A 23,616-nucleotide genomic window follows, 5' to 3' on the forward strand; every position below is an offset into this window, starting at 1 on the left:
CTCCGGTGTGGCATGGGCAACTTACACATCTGGAAAGGCACCATCAATGCTGAAAGGTATATCCAAGTTTTAGAACAACAAATGCTCCCATCCAGATGTCGTCTCTTTCAGGGAAGACCATGCATTTTCCAACATGACAATGCCAGACCACATTCTGCATCAATTATAACATCATGGCTGTGTAGAAGAAGGATCTGGGTACTGAAATGACCAGCCTGCAGTCCAGATCTTTCTCCCATAGAAAACATTTGGCGCATCATAAAGAGGAAGATGTGACAAAGAAGACCTAAGAGAGTTGAGCAACTAGAAGCCTGTATTAGACAAGAATGGAACAACATTCCTATTCCTAAACTTGAGCAACTTGTCTCCTCAGTCTCCAAATGTTTGCAGACTGTTATAAAAAGAAGAGAGGATGCCACACAGTGGTAAACATGGCCTCCTCCCAACTTTTTTGAGATGTGTTGATGCCATGAAATTTCAAATCAACTTATTTTTCCCTTAAAATTATACATTTTTTCAGTTTAAACATTTGATAAGTCAATGTTGTATGTTGTATACTGAATAAAATATTTAAATTGGAAACTTCCACATCATTGCATTCTATTTTTATTCACAATTTGTACAGTGTCCCAACTTTTTTGGACTCGGGTATGTATTCACTATTGTATACTACTGCTATCTAAAAATTATATGTGCTAGTTACCAAATATATGCGTATTTTAGTTTTCATTTTACGTGTTTAAGCGGCTTGCCATAGAGTGTGAGCCTGCCTCGCTGTCTTGGTACCTGCCAATCATCTCGAACGAGTGATGAAATGACCACGCCCAGATCGTGGATTAGCTTTTGGGTAGGCGATGTTCACTGTGTACCGTCGAAATCAACGCAAGAATCTCTATGATTCAATGAACAAATGTTTATTATTTATTCCATATATCTGAAAATGTATTTTAGGAAAGAAACAGCTCTACACCTAACTAAAAGGGAAACCGTTTAGTTGTTAGAATGCAAATCAGACGCTTTTGAAACGGAAACTTCATTTCTGGAAAGCTGTAAAGTATTTAAAAATACTTATTTAAATAATATTTAATTTAAATAATACAACGTCTTATAGTATTTAAACACTTACTAGGCCTATGATTGCTTTAACTATTAATATACTTTGGATTTCAAGATTTTTTTTCTCTTCAAATTAATGCTACGTAATGCACAATGAAAGGACCTTATTGCTTTTAAGCAAGATATATGGCCTGAATCCAGAATTTGGCCAGTTGCAATGATAATCCACAACGGCTATTATTATTAGTAGTGATAATAATAATTAACAATATAAAGACTTTTTAATGGTCCTTGTACTATTTTAAATGTAAAAAATGTGAAGCAGCTTTTTTAAAGATGCTGTGTAACAGCTTGTGCATGCTGAAATCTCTATGAATGAGTGCTTGCATGGCAACAGACTGTGATTGGCTGATTTGTAGGGATACCCTAGATGACTAGAACACAGTCAGGGCCTCTCCTCCAATCAGCACTGAGCTCAGAGCTGCAACATGGTAATACACATACATACAAATACACACATAGACAGTCAACATTAAGTGCATGTCTGTGTATGCACACCTGTTTCACAAAGACAAAAATAGCAGATGTCAACACATACAGCTCATGCACACTTTACTAACAGTCTGACTGTCCTTCACAGCTCCTCCCAGAGACGTCTCGCAGGTTCACTGCAGGCTGGGATGATAAAGTGAGGTGTCTTTCAAGTCAACTGCTGAAACACGGTAACATCTCCATATTTGTATACTATATATAAATTAATTATCATTTAGAATATAATTATAATTACTCTTTTAAAATAATTTTTATTTATTTGATTAAATAATGTATTTGCATCTGTTTTGACATGGAAGAGACACACACAAAAAAATCTTAGTTTTTAGTACACAAAGCAAATTTTGCAAATAAGGCACAACTATACAAATACACATCACTTCTCTTTCTTTCTTAGATATAACAATTTAAATAAAAGTTACACATTTTGGGGCCTATTACAACTTGGGTATCAGCTGCTTTATGCTTAGGCTGATTATTATTATTTTTTATCTATAAGTTTGTTTTGTCTCAAAAATTTATTTGTATTATATTTTAGCCTTTTCCCTCCTCATACACACTTCTGGGACTGAATTTTGTTCTTCATTCACCCCCCACCCGGAGCTGCGTGAGACACTTTTTAAATTATTTTTACAGAAGGGGGCTTTTTATTTAACTTCTTTTGGACTGAAGCAATGCAATACCCACTGACTCCAACGATAGATCTTGAAATATTGAAGACAACTTTTATATAACTCTGACTGGATTCGCCTGAAAGCAGGAAGTCATATACTCCTAGGATGCCTCGGGGGTGAGTAAAACACAACCTAATTATCATTTTTGGGTGAACTAACCCTCTAAGGTACTATATGATCTTTTAAGGTAATATCCACAATTCATGCCTTTTGAAAAGGTACAACCACAATGACATCTTTTGTAAGTGTATAGTATACATGTTAATTTACTTGCATAAACATTCCAGAGTAACATTAATGTTGTTTTGTTAAATAAATAAAATAAGAGTTTGATATAAATTTGGACTGTTATGTTATTGGAGTAACAAGTTCATTTAATTAAATGATACTGGTAATTCTCAGGGATTATGTTTTTATTAGTGCCATCAAACGAATAATAACATCCAAAATAAATGTTTATTTTCATAATATATCTGTGTGTACTGTGTATATTTATGTATAAATATATAAATACACACACATACAGTATATATTTTGAAAATATTTTTGAAAATATATTTATATCCAAATAATTTATATGTAAATATATTTAATATGTATACATAGCATATTTTTCTTAAATATATACATGCATAGATGTGTATTTACATATACATAATAGTACACACAATAGTACAATAGTACACACACATATACTATGTGAATTTTTATTTTCTTTTGGATATAATTAATCTTTTGACAGCACTAGTTTTTATAAATTTCACAATGAAAAGGGATGGAAGAATTTAACAATAACATGGTAATAACAGTAACATTCAAAAAACTTTTTGTGCATGCACTCATCAATGAGAATTTATTCACTAGATGGGTTTTAATTGAAAAATGTCACGATTTATTTCTAATTTATGTTTTATGGTATTGTGATACTATATTGTTTTTCAATGCAAGTGCTCCATCTAGTGGTATTAAAAGCCCTCTTGAGAAAACAGTATTTACATGCTAATAACTTCAGACTTTTTTTGTCAACGATGCCACAACACCAAATTTTGCATAGCTTATTGTTTTCTCACAATTTATACTTTAACACAGACTAGTAAAATGTATCTGACACCGGATATATATATATAGAAAGAGAGCAGGAAATGAAGACATTGGCCAAAATGTCACATGGCTGGACACTGAATCCTTTACAAACAATGGGCATCTCATTGGCCGACTCATTAGAGACTCCATAGAGAGAACTGAGCCTTATCTCTCTCTCTCACACACACACACACACACACACACACACTGTTGCCAGGATACAGTGGCCTGTGTCTAAATGTCTGATGTAGTAGGCTGAAATATGTTATTGTTCCTAATATCCTCAACACTAGGGATGTAATGAGGTCTTAAATTAAACCGTATAATTTGCCCTTACATAAATGTTATTTTTTTCTATACCCATGTTAGGACCATTATAAGTTTATATGAAGTAGTTTCTGGTTTGTCAAATGATGTCTACAAATGCACAAGTGGCAGATAAACACAATAAAAATTCTTTAATGGTTTAGTTTTCAATTGTTGACTTGTATTGTATTATCTGCAGGAACAAGCAACAAATAAAAATGAACAGAAGCTGGAGTGAAAAAGAGAGCGACATTATTGACGTCTTCAGTGCTGCGTCCACGCTGCATCATCCACTGTTTCCATGGAAATGGCTGTTTTGGCGCCAGTCTGTTGAAGTTTCTCAGGCATGACATCATTAGATGTGCAAGGTCAGAACAAAGTCACTGTTGCAGATGACACAAGACCAGTGAACAGAATAAGCCTACAAACATGGCCCTTCTCAAAAATTCATCAACCACACAGTTCTGGTTTACATATTATATTATACATGATATCATATTGCTTATTTAATACACGGAATTTGTATTTAACGTGATCACAATTTAATAAAAACATTGTAATTGACTAATTGTAGACAGCATAAAACAGCAGCTATCTTCATTTAAATCCAAATTAATTCATACCCCCCCAAAAAAAATCATTTTAAATTTCAACATTTTACAACATGGATCTTATTTTAAGAAACCATGTACAGTATATGTTACTATATTATAATTCTTACACTGCAAAACAATGGCTATATAATATTTACATTTACTTGATTTAATAAACTTTTATATTAGTAAACTTTTTCTACAAATATTACTGAATAATATCGAATCCCCTTCACAGACCTGTTGAAAACAACTATTTTGGTTGAAATGTTGCATTATTCCCACAGAGAGAGAATGGCAATATTTTGGCCACTACCCTTGATGAAAGAACAACAACAGATTGGGCTGATGTATATTTACAGATATTTTATTATTTTAATTATGTTGCAAACAATGACATCAAGATATACTGATGGACAATTATTTATTTATGTGAGTGCACGAGTGTGTGTCAACAGTGAGACCACAAGAAGCAGAATGAAGTCCTCGATACTGGGGATTCTCAGCACATTAACAAGGCAGAGAAAGCGAATAGCTGGAGTCAGAGTCCGCCGTGTGCTCACAGACAGGAAGTGACGTCCACGCACACATCCATAGATTCTACATACACAGCTTTAGGATGGCAGTGGTTGGGCATACATGACTCTACTGTTGGAAACAGTACGCTGCGGACCAGCAAGCACAGCAATCTACTCACCACTGATGTAGTCTTATAAGTTGCTAATTGTTGCCTTGTACGGCAGCCAGTGGACTGATTACCTTTCAATCTCACGCCTGTCTGCCCTGTTAATCTGATCAGGAGGCCATCTTCCCAGAACTGTGTTCATAGAAAACACATACACACCTTAATAGTTAACACAGAGCAGCCTATAGATATTGCACGTTGACCTACGGTGGAGGTGTCACTTTAAAAAAAAAGCATCCTCTTCTGCAATGCCAAGAACCTGCCTGAATCAAGAGAGACTGACTAGATGAGCTCCTCGGCACATGGTCACTGAGCAGTACCACAGAGCACATCAGAAAGCCAGTACGGGCATCGTCTCCTGAAGTCTTCACAAACGCGTGCACAAGCGGACGGGCAGCAGATGGTGCAAGCAAGCAGCAGAATGACCAAGCAATGAAATCGCTATATCAATGACGCAGAGCGTTTCGCGAGGAGGGGTTAGTGAAACCTATGACCCAATGAAGTCATTTCAGAGAATAGGGAGGCAGAATGTGGGCGGTCAGAGAGAAATCTGGGAGGAAATCAGACCGTGGATGAGATGTAGCTGCATTTGTCCCGAAAGTTGAACGCAGTTCTGGAAATGGTGAATGTGCGCAGTTAAGGAGGAGTAAAACGACACTTCACTTGCCCTCTATCAGTAAATAAAGTATGTCAAAGTCCTCCATTTCCGAGACGTGGTGACAGAGGGTGTCAGAATGAGATCTTCTGTACAAAAAAAAAAAAAAAAGAGAAAGCAAAAACAAAAATGTAAACCCTATTTTCTCCAGGGACAAGTGCACTTTACTGATCCATGTCCTTTTAAAAGCTCATATCATGTTTCCTGCACTTAGTTTCTAATGGGATTGCATGAAGATTTGCCTGCTTTTTAAATGGAAAGGACTTCATGGATGAGAACGATTCAATAATGTGAACTGAAGTTGTTACTACTTCTTAAAGTGACGAATCTTTTGAGCATCCAGGTGTTCATACAGTTAAATTACATTACAGACCCCCGGAACAGACATGTCATGCTGTTCTTCTTCAGTCAGTTTAAATGTTTAAAAGTCTTTCTTTTCTGTAAAGCAGAATGTGACAAGCGTCAAAGAAAGAAAACGTAAATGTCCAACAGAAGGGTTTTGAGTGCCCTGTATCCTGAACCCTGCCTTCTGTTCATAAACGCTTGAGGCGAGAGCAACACCTGTGCTCCGCATCCCTACGGTACTTTAGATGAGGAGAAGCAAATAATGTACAGTATACAAGGTCTGGATTCACCATGCAAGAATACTTGTTTACTTTTTACTCATTTCTTTTTTTTTTTTTTTTTTACCATGTGAGTGTCTTGTGTAACATTTAATAAGCTCAAACTACATCCAGAGTAATTTACATGAAAGGACAATAGTTATTAGAAGAGAGCTGGATGAGGTGGTAACCATAGTAATGAGTGCTTCCTGAAGAGCAGGTGTGGGAGTGGCCAAAGTGGTGGCGTTGGGGGGGGGGGGGGGGGGGGGGACGGGGCGGATCCTGTGGAGATCAGCGACATTCCCACACTTTCACCGTTTGATCTACACTTCCTGTCACCACGTAAGGAGAAGTCTTGTGGAAATCTGTGGAAGAGAGGATGGATATTGCATTTATTTAATGGTGTATGGAGACTCAAATTTCATCATCTGCTTGACTTACCCAGAGAGGTCACAAAGTGTTCATGGGCACTCAGAGTCTTCATGCAGCGCTTGTTCTTATAGTCCCAGATGCGCAGGGTCTTGTCATCAGCACAGCTCACTACAAATCTCCCACCAGGATGGAACAGCACTCCACGCACCCAGTTATCATGACCGACCTGAGGCGAGAGAAGAAAAGATGAAAGAAGAAGGAGAAACGATGGATAAAAGCCCAGAATTTGCTGTATGATTCAATAGATCTAGGAAATGGGAAAAGTCACTTCAGTGTGTATTTGTAAAAGCAGTTTGCTAATACTTCAATCAATCAAATACAAAGCAGTAAATAGAGTATGATATATATACACTGGCCATGTTTAAAAAAAGTATACAACGATTGCAAGGCAAAATCTCTATATGCATGGAATACCATTAATACATTTCACTAAAATGTGCATTATAAAATAGAGGACATTGTATTGAGTAATGCAATGCAACTGTTAATTAATAGCATGAGAAATAAAGCAGAGGGAATCTGCTGCTACTTTAAACATCCTTTATTTAACTCTTTATTTAACTGGACTGTTACTAACTCTATATAAACTAAATTGGATTGAAAAAAAAAGTTTTCAGAAATTGAAAACACAGGATTCAACAATGACAGTGTAACAATGTAACACACAACGGTTTAAAATTGTTGAGCATCAAATAAATAAATGGCCCATTGCCACCACAAATAAGGAAAAAGCAATACTTTGAAAACAATAACTGTAACCATCTGAAATTAACATCAGTATGTGCACAGTAAGCAGACTACATTCAATACAAACACAGATGCTACAGACATCAGCATTTAGCTTTTGTTTCTGAATTGGGTTGAAACTACATAGAACTGGCCTTAAATGGAAAGATTAACTGTAATCATGTGAAATTAAAGGCAACAACTGCATAGTTCTACAGTCCAAACAACACAATCAACACACATTCTATAAGAGGTTTCTTAATCAGCGTTCAGTATTTGTTTTAGTTTTTAAATTTGGTTTTAAATTTAAAAAAAGCTTTACCAGTGAGAATAAAAAAGTATGCTATATTAGTAAATTATTCAAAAATGTTAAAATCAGCCAATGAAAAAATAAATAATTATTGTCTCCAGTTAAAAAAATTAATGTGTAAATGTGAATCATTACCCATAAATTTTTTAATTGGATGAATGAAAGACTTTTTCAGTGTGCTACAGCAGGTGATTTTTAAATCAAAGTAAGTCGATGTATTTTTAAGGTAAAATAAAAATAATCCTCCTATAAAGAACTGACGTTTAGGCTACTTCTGTCTTTTCAAACGTGTATGCAGCTTCTACTTTACAAAAAAAAAAAAAGCATTTCAGTTTTGTCAGTTTAGTCCGTTTCGTTTCTCATCCAACATGTGAGAAGTTGAGCTGAACATCTCTTCACGGTCTACTCGTGTTCAGGGCGCGGACCGGTACAGTATACGCTCGCGCAGCTAGTGCGTGCAGGAAAGGCTCTTATTTGAGCGCCAGTACAACAACGCTTCCTGCTATCTGTGCCTCAGACATGTAGCTCTGTATTTCCAGTGCTGATCGGCTGCCCGTGTCCTGCGCACAGATTTCAAAATACTTCCACACAAATGACATGATAGCGAATGATTATAATGTAATCTGTGCACGCGGCCTCACTTCCGGAAAAATTGGCCAGAAAAAGACCAAAAACCGGCCGATTGCTGATCGCGTATTTTAAGCAAAAACCGGCTGGTTCCGATTTATGGCCGGTCAACCGGTGCATCCCTAATTACAACAAAGTCATAATTATAAAGGAAAAAAAAAAATTCCAACTCTCCAGGTATGACTTAGTGTCTCATAATCACAACTAATCAACTTCTCATATTTATGACCGGTGCAGTCACATTTCAAAAGGAATCCATATAATCAGGAATTCTATACAAATTTCCCACTCAGATTTCACAACGGGTTCAAGTCACCGTGCTAACAAGCAGAACATTGCTTGGTTTGACAGAGACTTCTTTGTGAGCAGTGCTTCATACATTTTTACACTATTGAACATTTTGTCTTAACAATTGGACAAATCTCGTAATTTAGTATCTCATTTTCACATTTTTACTGACTTCTGTCAATATCAACATTCGATCTCTAAATAACAACTTAGTATCTTAAATTTCAGTTTGATTTCATTATCATGACCTTCTTTTTTGAAAGTGAAAACTTGAGTGGAAACTTGTTAACAGCTAAAAAAAAATTTAATAAAAATTAGCCGAATGCAGTGAGGAGTGTTTTCTATTCTGAACACAGGCAGTATAGCTATAGATATAATTCAATGAAGCTGCCTGAACTATAGCTTAACTCACCAGTGTCATGAGGCACATGCCAGTACTTATGTCCCACATTTTAATGGTCTTGTCTCTGGATCCGGATAGCAGGAATGGCCCAGGCTTTCCACTCTTCTTGTTCTGGAAGAGAGTAAACACAATAAATTATTAACGAAAGACATTATACCATCCTAGAGGATCATGATGATGATGCAGAAAAGGGAAAATGAGGCTCACATCAACCAACACAATGTACCTCAGAACCTGTAGCCTCAGATATGGTGGGGTGTGCGCTCTCAGGGGCCCAGGAAATGCACTCCACCACATGCTCGTGCTCCCGCAGCTCCGCCTTGCACTCCTTGGTGGCCACCACCCACACGCGCACCGTCTGGTCATTAGAGCAGCTGGCCAATAGTGTGCCGTCTTGATTGGGCCGGACCATACGCACCCACTCCCTGTGACCCGTGAACGTCTTCATACAGTAGCTGTGGCAAGACCATGAGAATCATTATACATTGATATGCATATGCTAACACAGAATGTTTTTATTGCTATGTAAAAAAAAAAGAAAAAAGACAAATTATGTAATTACTTGGCTTGAGGCAATAACATGGCAAACACTACAAGACATTCAAAGCTACATGTGACTCACTCAAATTCTTGAGTGTTCAATATTCGGATCACAATGCACTTTAGTATTACTCACCCAGTGGCCACCTCCCACATTTTAATGGTCTTATCCCTGGAAGCAGACACTATGTGATCACCGTTGGGCATGATGGCAACTGACGACACATTGTGATCATGTCCTGAGGATGTGAGGAGGAGGACGAATGAGATAAAAGGTGCAGGGGAAAGCTTAGTTACAGTTAAGATTCAAGCAACTGGTCTTATGGTTAGAAGCATTTATCCAATGTCAAAAAAAAAAAAAAAAAAATAAATTAACCAGAATCTTCATTTTAAATATCTAGTCATTTACTGACAGATGTAAAGGACAGGACTTGCGGCATATGGTTAAAAGAGGAACCTTTGTTATTTGAGAGAGAGATTAAATCTGTCAGCATGATTAATCCTAACCCAAACAAACCTTTACCCCTCCCCCTGGACCAACAGGTCCTGACTGAGTCTCAGCATCCAGAGAGAGGATTCTCCAGCACACTAATAAGGATCCCAGTAAGCTTTAAGCCTATATTGGAGGTGGCTGCAGTACATGGTAAGTCAAAGGCCATTTAAAGAGGGGGTGAAATGCTCGTTTTCACGCCAGTAGGCTTTTGCGTTGAGAGCGTTTGGAAGCTGTGACATTACCGTGAGGAAAAAAACATCCAAAACAAACCATAGCTAACAGTCAGATTCAGCCGTTTATTTATGATCCAGAATCAGATCCCGAGGCTGTAACTGAACGAGAGCAGCAGCAGCAACGACTCGCTCCGAGCGGGGCTCGAACCCGGGTCTCTGATGGGATGCGGACGCACTAACAAGGAAGCAGAGATATTTTAAGCAGTTTTACTCACCGCCTGCGGTTCCAACACACAATCGTGACCCTTTTTCAATGGGATTGCATCATCCTTAAGAAATAAACGATACGCAAATCCGTCGTCAAACTGGGCTTTGTTTGTAAAACAAGCATCTTCGAAATGCAGGGAACAAACACAAACACTTGCACAACTCCGTCGATGCTCTGTAAAAATAAACTCCATCCACTGGTCCCTTAATGCTGTTTTTTTTTTTTTTGGTAATCTGTGCTGGGTTGTCTTGCCCTGGCAACCAAAAACACACTTCTGTGCCATTTCGGGACGCTCTCGCTCTGATCAGTGATTGTCTGTGCACAGCCTCTCTCTGCTCTGCTATACGGGAGCGCGCGCTCTTCCGGCAGAAGTGCCCTTAGGACCCATATGAGGAAATTCCGCTCCATCTAACGTCACACAGAGCCATACTCGAAAAAAACTTTCCGAAACTTGTGACAAACCGGAAGGAGTATTTTTGGAACAGAAATACTCCTTCAAACATACAACTTAATTTTTGAAACTTTGTCAATGTTTAGCATGGGAATCCAACTCTTTAACAGTGTAAAAAACTCTGAAATGAAATAGCATTTCACCCCCCCTTTAAGGAAGTTCTTCCAGCAGTAGGTTAGAATAACGGTTATAATGTGGCAGCAAATACACACACCGTGCATGGTCCTGATGCACTCAAAGCCCTGGAAGTCCCAGAGTTTGATGGTCATGTCTGCGGAGCAAGAAGCCAGCAGCTTTCCATTCAGATCAAAGGAGATGTCCTGCACTGAGTCAGTGTGACCCTTCAGGGTACGCTCGAAATCGCCAGCCTCATAGTCCCAAACCTGCAAAAGAATGCAACGGAACATGCTTACACACCTGTGTCTAAGTGATTCAAAATTATAATAAATGTTGCACACTTTCAAAGACAGTTTATGTAGCCGGAGTAAAACATTTGAGTGCTCTGGTACTTTCAGAACATCGGTGATTTCACACAGTGCAGTTCTAGTACTAGCCAGCAGGGTCATTCCTGGAGATCCTATTTTTTTCTCTGACCCATTTTCCTGGAAGCAGGAATTCTGAAGAGGCCGTTGGTGAGGTCTTTATTCGTGGTATTTACAAATGTCAATAACCGATGAATGGAGGATACAGTAATAGAGGAAATGGAATGTGAACGCACAATTTTCACAATTGAAAGAGCATGAAAATCTGATTAATCTCCTATGACAACTTGCAGTGTTATCTTCGAGGATGAACAAAGAACACAACACTACAGACCATGGGTAAATGCCCTTATCGATGTTTTCCATGTTCATGGAGAAAATATTTTTACTTGGCTTTTGAAAATTGCCGGGTTGCAGGTGTTTTGTATGCGTTTGGCCAATCAGCATACACTTATTTCACTGGCAGTTCCTATAGATCCATCTAAGACCTACTGTGAAGTAAGAGCTAATTTAGTTCCCTCAAACGGAGTTCCTAGAATTAAAACTGTTCCTAGTTCCTGCAATGCGAACACACCAAAGAGAGGAAAATTCTGCCAATAGTTCAAGGAACCATGAAAAGGTTCCTCTGGTACGAAAGCCCCTTAACACACAAAATTCATTTTTCAGAATCAAACTACACCAATGCAATTCTGGACAAAACCCACAGATAGATCGATATATTATACGTTATAAATATGCAATCAAATCAAAATATACAATAAATAATACACTATATAGTAGCATAATAATTGTTCAATAACTGATGTGATCTGTTAACATATACTAAACATTATATCTCAAACTTCTGAAGGGTTGTGCATACAGAATTATAAATATATATATATAAAAAAACTAGAGTGCTCATTATTAGTGATCCATATTGGGAAAATCTTAAAATAAATATTTAAATATTTGTAATTTACCTAAACCAAAATTTTTGCAAACTCATCAAGTGACACAATCAAGTGACACAAACAGGACTGTTTTTGCATCGTTCATGACAATGCATCACTCACACTGTTAACTCAATGCTTGGTTTCCCCAAACACCAAAGACTGCTAGAGCTGCACAGTATCATTTACATTAGGCAAATATTAACACGCAGAGTCATCAAATACTCTTGAAAAACCAGTACGGTTTTATTTTTGCAAGCTCTACTTTACACTAAAGCTCCAATCTAGAATGTTAAATGTACAGTTGCAAAGCTTAATAGCAGGTTTTAAACGTAGCATAGAAGAGTATACCATTTCAACTGCAAATGGCAACAGGGGATTTCTAGAAGACCTATATAAATAGGTGTGATGCAACATGTCTCCAGCAGTCTGGCTGTGATATTTACTTGGGATCCATCCATGTCTTGCTATGCAGAAGGTACAGAGAAATGCACAAAGAAAGAAATGCAGGCTGAGAACACTCCAGAGAACTGCTCACTGTGCCATTGCCCTGGGAAACCAGAGCATCAGGGTTTCTCCATAGAGACACTCAGTGACTCAGCAGAAAAGAATAAGAGCAGATGGATTTATAAACTGAAACATGGCACAACACACCATCCGTATAGCATATGCATACATCCTTGTGCAGCCTATCAAAGTCCCAACATCTGACACAAAAATACAGAGTAATAAAAACACCTTTATAGTGGCGTCCTCGGAGGCGGAGACCATGAGGCTGAACACAGGGTGGAAGATGACGCGTGTGACGGGGCTTCTGTGGCCGCTGAGGGCGTACTTCTCAGGCGGGCGTGGGATCCACTCTTTGGGGTCTCGTTTCTGTCCCACAGGGCCTCCTAAAGTGATCTCTTCCTTAGCTTCATTTAGTTTGGACTCCAACTCCATTACCTAACAAAAATAGAGGAAAAACTGGGATTGTTATCTTGAAAAATTGACACCTGTGCAGTTATTTAAGACACATAGCCCATTTTTTTTTTTTTTTTTAAAGAGAATATACTGAAAAAATGATTTACTGACCTTTTTTTGTAATCTGATGACTGAAGTCCATTTCTTTTCCAAAAGGCCTGCATACTTCTTGTCCAACTCTTCATTCTGAAGAAATTACAAGAATGAGACCTAATACATCTTTTTCCATTTTGAAGCTTAGTGTAAAAACATGCTATTACCATATCCAACTCTGCTTCCTTCTTAAAAACAGAATATGCTTCTTCATAGCCATTAGAGCGCAAATAATCTGCTATTGCTCGATTTCTGAAAGAAAAAGAGGTGATTTCATTAGATAAAGAAACGTGGAATCATGCAGCTAAGGCTTTCTCCAAATGGTAAATGATCAATGATGAAAGTGCACTTATCACATGGACAGTGGCATAGAGATCAATATGCAGCAAGTAACATAATTACAGATATGTAAATTTTGTTAGGGACATCAAGACTTGGACACAAAAAAAAATGCTGAAAAGTTTGAGCAACAATGGAATTCAAGTGCAGGAAAGCATCAGCTCCATTATTGTTATAAAGTAACAACATTTAACAGACTTTGTGTACAGAAAGAGAAGTGATTTAATAGAAATGACAAATGTATTTAGCTGCAGTGTGAACAAGGCCATTCTTTTGCTTTTGACAAGATGTTTTGGTGATGCAATACTCATGTCCTACAGACCAATTCGGTGAAACTAATGATTTTTGACTGTGGATGATAAAAATGTCTTCACGATCTACTTTTGAAGAAATACCGTAGTAATATGCTATAGGAAAAAAAAATACTACGGATACTATGTTCCCGGCCCTTGACGAATGTGATTCGCAGATTAATTGCATAGCTTAACCATCATAGAGTGAGAGTTTATCATTTGCATGTGTTTTTAAGTCCTATCAGTTTAACAGGGTGCATATAAGAACGAGCAGAGAGAGAGAGAAAGAGAGAGAGCGAACAAAAACAAAACAAAAAAATATCCAGTGATAAAATGTTTTCTGCGTTGTCAAATCTTGTGCGATATCTTAAACTGCAGAGATAATTACACAACGCGTGCCGCACACGTCTGATTCGCAAACTAATGATTCCTTTGAACCGATTCAATTTAATTAATAGTTTAAACAACTGACCTGTCCAACACTGAACTCACGAGACATCTGAATTGGTGTATAAAAAAATTCTGTAACACTTTACAATAATGTTCTATTTATTAAACTATTTAACTAAATTATTTAACATTTAAAATTAGTAAACTGCACTTCGACAACATTGTTAATTTCAACATTTAGGCTATAGCCTTCATTGTTGAAATCAAAAGTTGTACAGTATTTATTAACATAGTTAATGCACTGTGAAGTAACAGTTGTTGTCGATTCAATCGTTGTAGTTTTAATCCTTTGTTTGTACATTTAAACATCTGCGTTTAGCTTCAAATAGTGTCTTAGATGACAGTATTCCATAAAAATTATTAGCATTTTGATTGACATCCAAAAGGCACAAAATTATACATGTTTCTCTTATTCCATGGACTTTCCCTCCACACGTAACCAGTGTTTTTCTGCCACCACAATGCATGCGCAGCTGCAAGTGATGTGACTTCGTAAGAAAGTTCCATCTATAATGAACGTGGAGACTGGGGGGAGAAAGGGCCTGGAAGTAACCAAAACACAGCGCCCTGGTTGACATGGACACCCACCACTAAGGATGGAAAAAGTCTCAAATGACACAGCAGGAAATGCCAAAATGGAGGACTGAACACGTTCACGCAGTCTCTCGAAACACACCCTCTTCTTTTCTCTTCCTGTGCTTCATTATGTAAATGAGACTTTCACCTCTTCAGATGATGGTGAATATTTCATGAGCTGGCCAATGGGCTAAATTTAGACAGATGTCAGCAGCTTCAAGACTAGTTTTAGTAACCGTGACTTTTCTGAAGGAAGCTGTGGAACACAAGTGGTCCAGTAACCATAGGCAAAAACTGGAATCAAAGTGCAGCCACCTCATTCAATTTCTTAATGTTTCCATAAGTTTCTTAATGGTGAAATGCATTCTTTTTCAGTTAAAATATTTTCTCCAATGCCAATTTCATCTACACAGACAACTGTGAGCTAACCACTCATAAGTTGGCTTACTGAAGAGCTCAAAAACTATGGCACTGACTGTTCACTGACTGCCTGATGGCGTTACAAGAAGATTTTGCGCTCTCAAGCCCTTCACTAGTGTCTACACAAAGCTGTGACGGGGGAAAATATCCAATCCCCATAAAATTCATATTTTATGCTTTTAAATGCCCCATCCAAAACAGGTCCACTATCTCATATTTACTTTGCATCTGCTACAATGCAAAACACACATTTCTTGACATCAAAATTAACAAATAAGAGTTCACATCGGAAACATAAGCAGTTTCCAATGCATACACTCATTTATATATGGACTATTCTGATGTCTTTCATACTTTTCTGGACTCTGGCAGTGAAGCTTACTTGTAACTTACAGTCTGAAGTAATTAATGACAAACTTTTAATTTTTGGGAGTAGTATGCCTTCAAAGAAAAAAATTAAAGCATGATTTAACTTCAGTGTAGTGATTATTTAGTGAGCTGCTGAATTACAATCATTGGCCTGAACTGGGTGAAGGCTTTTGATGTTTGTTATGTTGCCTTGGCTTAAAGGCTTCAGCAATACAAGCTTCCAGCAATAACATTATTTCCAAACAAGGTGGTCAGCCAACAACGACACATCTAAACATGCTTATCAAATATCAGACAGAACAGTTTCTTCATCACTGCCACTCTTTAAATAAGAGAATTGAGAAATTCACAGATTTACGGTGCACCCAAGATTACCGAGAGAACCTAGGAACCTGAGAATGCACAAAGATGGTCACGCAATTATGAACCCCTCCTCCACTATGTGGAGGCTTTATGAAATATTAAAGCTAACTAGCTGTCGCAGGGTGCTCCCTGAGGCGCAGGCAGTCATGCTCTTTACTAGTGCACTGAACTGCACTTGATGTCAAGTTTCACAGGGTATAATCATTTCATTTTATCACACATTGATATCTACCCATTTAACAGTGAAAACTTGCTGTATTTTCAGGAATGTCACTTTTTATCATCTCGAACATGCTGCAACTTGTATTCTAAAGTGGCTTATATAATGCAATTAACGGCAAGCACACAAAACACACAAAGTGAACATTAGGATTCACGCTAAATGAAAGAAGTTATTTCCCACACACTGGCAGTTTCGGTTTCGCTTTACATAACTTTTTTTTTTATTTTTCCTTATTTTTTTTCCCATTTTTTTCCCATTTTTCATTCCTGTACTGTTCTGAATACAGACAAATTTAAAGGATTTGTGGAGTGAGGGAAACTATACCATTTACTTTTATTTACTGGTATTTTACACAATTTCTGAATGTAATAAAAAAAAGGACTTATACACTGATGCAACTTCTCTGAACTCTGCAATTTTGATCCTGTTTGATTTATTTTGATAAGTGACAGAATTTCAAATATGGTGGTCTATTAATGTGTCAGATACAGATCTGTATATCATGAGTACATGAGAATTCAGACTCACAGTTCATCTCGTTGCCTCTGTGACAACACCATTTTGGCAGGAGAGTGGGGGCGCTGTCTCTGCCCCAAGTAGGGAGCTGGCAAACAGTCCGGAGCAGCTCCTCAGCAGGACGAACTGTTGGATGAGAGACACAATCTCACACTCTTGTGCGAACCGACGTTACTTTTGCAGCCTGGAGACTTTGTCCACAGCGAAACACAAGACAAAATTGATGACCCACTGGACCTAACACCAACTTGATCAACTTGCCATCTAGGAAAAATGAGAGGGGAAAAGGAGAGATTCATTAGAAAAAGAAACACAAAAGCTCATACATGATAAATGTGAAGAGGCAATAATTCTGACCTTGACCTGACCTGAGTCTACATGATTTAACTAGACAAAAAACCATTACAAACACATTAAAAGAGGGAGCCTTAGCCTTTACTAATCTATTAGCTTTCTTACTCATTCTGAACTTATATTAAATCAGACATTTCATTCTGACCATGTGCGCTCACAAGAAACCATCACAGCCAACCCAAAGATCTACAATAACATTGAGCCTCGATAACAACCAGACTGGAAGTGCTGGAGGTGGCAGGGCGTAAATCTCCTTTGCTAATCCTGAGGGGATGGTGGTCCAATAAAACAGTTGTCCAGACGAGAATTGGGGTGTTGGGGGACTGAGACAAGATCTTGTAATCCTTTCAGTCAGTTTTGACAGCCTGCAAATATCCACTCTAATCTGTGCGGAGCAAACTAAAATAGCTTGACACAGGTGAAAAATGCCTGATCTGGCCTTCAGAGAGCAGATGAGATATCCAGACATGTGGCTGTGTTTTGGACTTGGGAAAGAACATCAAATATTATGTTTAGCGCAGTTCATTCCAACTTAATGCTACAAGACATTTTGCAGTCATTATCAAAACGGTGTAAGAATGCCTTATGTCTCTGAAAAAGGGTTTCTAAAGTGAATTCACACAAAAATGAAAACTGTCACCATTTAGGGCTTCCATTTGACTATTTGATGTGCTCTATGTGTGTGTGCATTGATCATTGCTCTTGTGCATGAAGCCTAAATGAATTTTGTTCAACATAAAGCGACAGTCTCTGACCTGGATTAAACCACTTGATTCAGATGGATTATGTAGTCATACGGATGTCCTAAAAAACATGCGATCATGCAAGATAGAAATGCACACTTCAAAAGATCTCACAGCTGGATTAGACTAAGTTTGCATGGCTTGTGAAATTAAATGCTCATTAGTCATTCAAATATTTGTTTAAATTATATAAAGGCATATTTGCTTAATGCTGATGGCAAATTAGAAAGTATTATAATGTTTGCCTTTCTATTACTAATAATATAAAAGCAATCATCATAATACTGTATGTGTATATTAATTCCTTTGTTTAACTGTTCTATCGGATTATTAGACAGACTTCTATTAGTATAAGACAGAACGGTTAACAACGACAGTAAACAAGAGGGAGAATGTGAGCACTGTGAGCTGCCTTTCTCAGTGCCGTCGAAATAAAAGTCCCACCTCAAACATAGCGGCCAAGCAGAAAAACTTATCGGCCGATGCCAATATTTAAAAAAAAAAAAAAAATTGCAAATATATCGGTCGACAGTGATATATCGGTCGACCACGAGTAAAAAGCTTTGATAACTTAGGGTTCTCAATTCACATTACCACAAAACTGAACTGTGGACTTTAACTGATCCAACACTTCACCTGGAACAATCAAAAACAGCAAACTGCTCTGAGGCCACTGTAAAAAAACAAGCCCTATACCATGTGTGTTTGGAGTGTAGTAAAGGACAGAACAGAACAGCGCACCACTCATTCACTTTGAAGCATGCCACACATTCAAGCAAACACATTAAGTCACATCAATATTTTGATTCTAATGTGATAAATTGTGAAGCTCTAATTAGTAATATTGGATTAAATTCTATGAAGGTTTTACTTTCCTTATAATAAACAACTAATTACTATACTGTTAAAGTTACAATTCATATCCCAAGCAGGGGAAGTAAGTCAGCTTAACTTCCCTGCATTACACAAAAAGCAAAGGTCAGTACACATGTTTATCAAAAAGGACATACAAGCTGTTCTTACAATCCTTCTATGAAAAATAACCAACCTCGACGGTGTAATTTTTTAAATACCAATCTCTCCAATAGAAAGCCCAAATATAAATATTTTATTGCAATCTAATTTCTACTTAATGTAATGTTATAAAACATCTGTACACAAGATATTTGAAATCTGAGATTACACAACCCAAAACAAATGGCTTCAAATTGGGTTCCAAGAACCACTGCTCAACTCGCACAGAAAGTCTAGACCAACACTGTGACTGCTGCTTTCAGCTCTATAATATAATAGATCTAATTCAATACATGCCTGAGCATATGAAAGTGTTAAGTCTATACAATCTGGTTGCAGTTATATGCACATTTCTATATATAAAAACAAAGAGAACATTTCTGATTCTGAAAATTTACAAAAACAGAAGAAAAAAATCAGAAATTTCTGGTTTTAAATTTTAGCTTAAAAAGAAGTAGAAGTATGCACTTACAAAACAAGTCGGGCACAGTTGCAATGTCAAAAATAAATTGTGAATACTGATTATTATTACTATATATATATATATATATATATATGAGAGTTTTTTTTTCCGCTTGTCCCCTCCTCCTCAAACTTGATGCACCAACAGGAACAAATGCACTTGACGGTGAATGAAATGTGCTCTGTTTTTCGCCAGCTGGCAACCCGTGGTGCTCAAATTCAATTGAGTAAACTAGCAGTGGGTGGGTTTCACAAACCAAAACACAGACTATCAATCTGACCTGGAACAGACATTTTCAAAGGAGAATAACTGACAATAAGACAGCATTGTTTTTCAGATAAACAAGTATGTTAACTTAGCTTGTTTCTTAAATATCTGCAAACATATTATGGTATTTTTATTCTTTAGTAGAGTCAAAAACTTACAGCACCTTTAATTGTGATCTGGTGCTTTTAACTACCAGGTAAATTTTAATATACAATCTCGCAATCAGTCTACGTTTTAAATAAATATTTGGCAATAATTTAACAATATTCTGATTAGTACTAAAAACATAAATGCAACAATCTGAGCATTTATTGTTTGAATTTTGTAACAAAATGGACAGAATTAGAGAGCTGTGACTGTTTTTTTTTTTTTTTTATTAAAAGTACCAGAGAACAAAGCTCTTAGTGAATAATGGATGGGTTGCATGCTACAAAGAATGTTTGGTGAAAAGAAAAAACACAGAACTGGCAACCCTGGCCTGAACTGTGTGTGATTCATAGGGTCATATTATAGAACCAGCGTTAATTATGGTATATGTACATGTGTGTGTATGTATTATGTAGGGATGCACGATAATATCGGCACAACATCGGTATCGGCCGATAAAAGCTTAAAATGACCATTATCGGTATCGGCCGATATGAATATTTCTGCCGATGAGCCAAACCGATATTCTCCAAGTGAAATAATTTACCTGTTTTTCAGATGTGAATGTCTGTCTACATTTGTAAAATAATAAATTTATGGTAGAATCAGTACAGAAGAGATACATGGATTTCTCTTCAGTAAAATTAAAGTTTAAATATATCAGTATATATTTGTAAATATATCAGTATATATTTGTATATATATCGATATCGGTATCGGCATCGGCCAAAATTATTTAGAAAATATCGGCATATCGAATATCGGCAAAAATCCAATATCGTGCATCCCTAGTATTATGTATATATTTTAAAATGAGATTACATTAATGTAGGGCTGGTGAACATCAGTCCTGGAAAGCCGCAGCCCTGCAGAGTTTTGCTTCAACCCCAATCAAACACCCGAATAAGGTAATCAAGATATGAACAGTTACTAGGAAGCTACAGGCAGGTGAGTTGTAAGTAGGGTTGGAGCAGAAGTCTGCAGAGCTGCGGCTCTCCAGGATCGGAGTTCGCAACCCCTGAGTTAATGGTGTGGGTGTGCATTATTACTGAATTAACTTCGACAGCCCTAAATCTACACAAGAGACATTTTCTCCACACACAAGTCGCAGTATGACATGTTTTTCCACCCCCTTTTGACTGACAGGATATAATTGGCCTTGACCATTAGCCGTTTTTAAACAATTTGCAATGACATATAGAGCAGATAATTGCTTTTATCAACTACCACCAATTATTAGCCAATACATCGGTGCATCCATTTTAATTTATTCATGCCATTTTTTTTTTAGCTTTGATCAGAGGAGACAAATCACATCCAAAAATTAGATTGGATTACATGTAAAGCATTTGTGTGGGCATGAACAAACCCCTAAATTACAATAATTCCAAACATATGGGAGCACACTGAACACATTCATGGAAAATCACCAGTTTTATTTCTAAAAAACATTCTCAAGAACTGTGTGTCAGTTTGTCATGTACATCTGGGAAGGGTGAGGCAGAGGCATTAGTTTATATCAGGGGGGAAATGAAATCAGAATTAGATTGCAATGAAGACGTCACACTGAATGACGTCATGACATAAGGCAAGTTCAGGCCAAGTAGCCTAAAATGAATTAGGCCGGATAAATAACATTCACTGGCCACAGAATGGCAACACCCGCGTGGGTAAGAGAGAATGATGACAGCTAAATAATATGAGGCGTATATAACGTTATATATCAAGTGTTACCGAGAACAAGACAAGCTCTCACATCTACATGTGATGTCATGATTCTTGAGCTAGTGATGTTTTCTTATCAGAATTCAGCATAGCCAATATTTATTGAAATCTGCTCAACATTAAGATGCCGATGGCTCGCAATATCATTTAATTTAAGAATATTGTTTATTTATCTTCTTCAAAAACATTCGATCTTAAACACAGAATCAAAACATGACGGCAGACAGACAGTCAACGTCGACAATTAGTTTGCCAACTATAATCATGAAAGGGCCTACTATTATTTAGCAAACACAGCGCAACATACCATACACGCCCATGTTGACAGATTAAACAGCACATTATCAAAACAGTAGCGAAGCATACAATTATACACCGGCATCGATGTGACAAATCCGGCCTTCAAGCATCACAGGCACACCCAACCCCAAACATCACCCACACCAGCCGCTGAAATACAAATTAAACGGCTTTATGAAGCCAGGTTTAGTCCAAAGAGGTTCTAAAACACATAAATACAAATGACATCAGTTGTTATTACTTATTCAATGCGTTTGGTGCTGAGAGGATGCTAACGCGAACTAGCTAACATTATGGGTCAAATCACTTAAGGCCGACTGTCACAAATCTCAGGTCAAGCAAGGGTTTGATTTAATTTTATGAGAATTAAAGAAACTTATTATTTCCGTATCTACGTGTGTAAACATGTCATGCCATTACCGGCGTTGGTTTATATCGTTCTCTGATATTCCCACCCTTATTTTGCTCTAACGGCCTGTCCGCCATTTTGAGTCAGTCAGGCAGGCGGCGCAAATTTCACAGCCACATACACACTTTACCTGGCTCACTTTCACTATAGAGCAACTAGCAGTCAACAGATATGAGCCTTACCTTTAAATATGAGGGGTGTCTCATCTGCCAGATAACGCAGCAAGGTAAAAAAGTAAAAACGAGTGGGATGTGTCTCTGCTGAAAGTCACTTCCGATTTTGCGGCTCAGCCAGCGCTGTTTCTGCTCCTGATTTCTGCGCCGCATAACCGTCTACTGATGACGCGGCCGGGGGCGCGCACGCCTTGAGGATAACAGCGGACGGGGGCGCGCACGCCTTGAGGATCACAGCGGCCGCTCTCTACATCATCATAACCTTCAGCCGACACTTAGGATGAGCCGCGCGTTATGGTGGCACGTTTCCATAAATATTGGCATTTATGAATTCATGCATTTTAACCATGGGTCTTCCAAATGTGAATATTTTCAAAACATATATATTTTTTCAGTATAAAAAATACGTCAGTTAACATGTGACCCCCTGTAGTTACATATCAGTGCACACTGCATAGCACAAAGCAATTGAACTTCACTATGTCATAAGAATTTTCATTACATTTCTGCGTGAGCTATTATTAATTAGATAAATTAGTAAGATTTTAATTCATGTAGACATGGGTATTATATAGTGTTCTGCGAATGTTATCTAAGACGAAAATTTACATTTTCTGTTAAGTGAAATAAAATACGAACATTAGATGAAAAAATAAGCAAAAATAAGAAATGCAGCTTTGGGAGCTAACTGAAATAAGTTTAATTCGAATCACTGAAATTAAATAAATAAGTAACTTATAATTAGTTAAAACTGAAAGAAGTAATATAAAAAAAATGAAAACTGCAAATTTAAAAATAAAAGCAAATTCAAAATATTAATTAAAAACTATATAAATAATACTAAAATAGCAATCCATTTAAATTTCTTTATTTGTAGCACTTTATCACAATGCAATAACAATATTTCTTGTCATACATACATTCCTTGAAATCAAGCTGAAGTCAGTCAAGTATGAAGTGCATGCATTGGCCCTCTTTCACTGCTCAGTGGCTCTTATACATATACAGTGCAGTCATCATACAACAATGTACAAAGAGGACATAAATGACCAGACAGTCCTGTTTACAAATGTGCAAATTTGCCT

At 37.3% G+C, this 23,616-nt stretch overlaps 1 protein-coding gene across 1 annotated transcript; it reads right to left on the reverse strand.

Moving 5' to 3' along the window:
• Window positions 1-4,615: 4,615 nt before the first annotated feature.
• On the reverse strand, window positions 4,616-22,726 carry pafah1b1b (platelet-activating factor acetylhydrolase 1b, regulatory subunit 1b). Its single transcript, XM_026195370.1, has 11 exons — window positions 22,541-22,726; window positions 16,949-17,200; window positions 13,555-13,639; window positions 13,406-13,480; window positions 13,070-13,276; window positions 11,132-11,300; window positions 9,669-9,771; window positions 9,219-9,447; window positions 9,002-9,103; window positions 6,648-6,804; window positions 4,616-6,571 (listed from the first exon to the last, which is right to left on the reverse strand). Exons 2-11 carry the CDS (start codon window positions 16,978-16,980, stop codon window positions 6,498-6,500), a joined length of 1,233 nt encoding a protein of 410 aa, XP_026051155.1. The 5' UTR covers window positions 16,981-17,200; window positions 22,541-22,726; the 3' UTR covers window positions 4,616-6,497.
• Between the last annotated feature and the right edge of the window lie 890 nt (window positions 22,727-23,616).

This window comes from Carassius auratus, chromosome 21, assembly GCF_003368295.1.
Source record: "Carassius auratus strain Wakin chromosome 21, ASM336829v1, whole genome shotgun sequence".
In the NCBI taxonomy this organism is placed as follows: domain Eukaryota; kingdom Metazoa; phylum Chordata; class Actinopteri; order Cypriniformes; family Cyprinidae; genus Carassius; species Carassius auratus.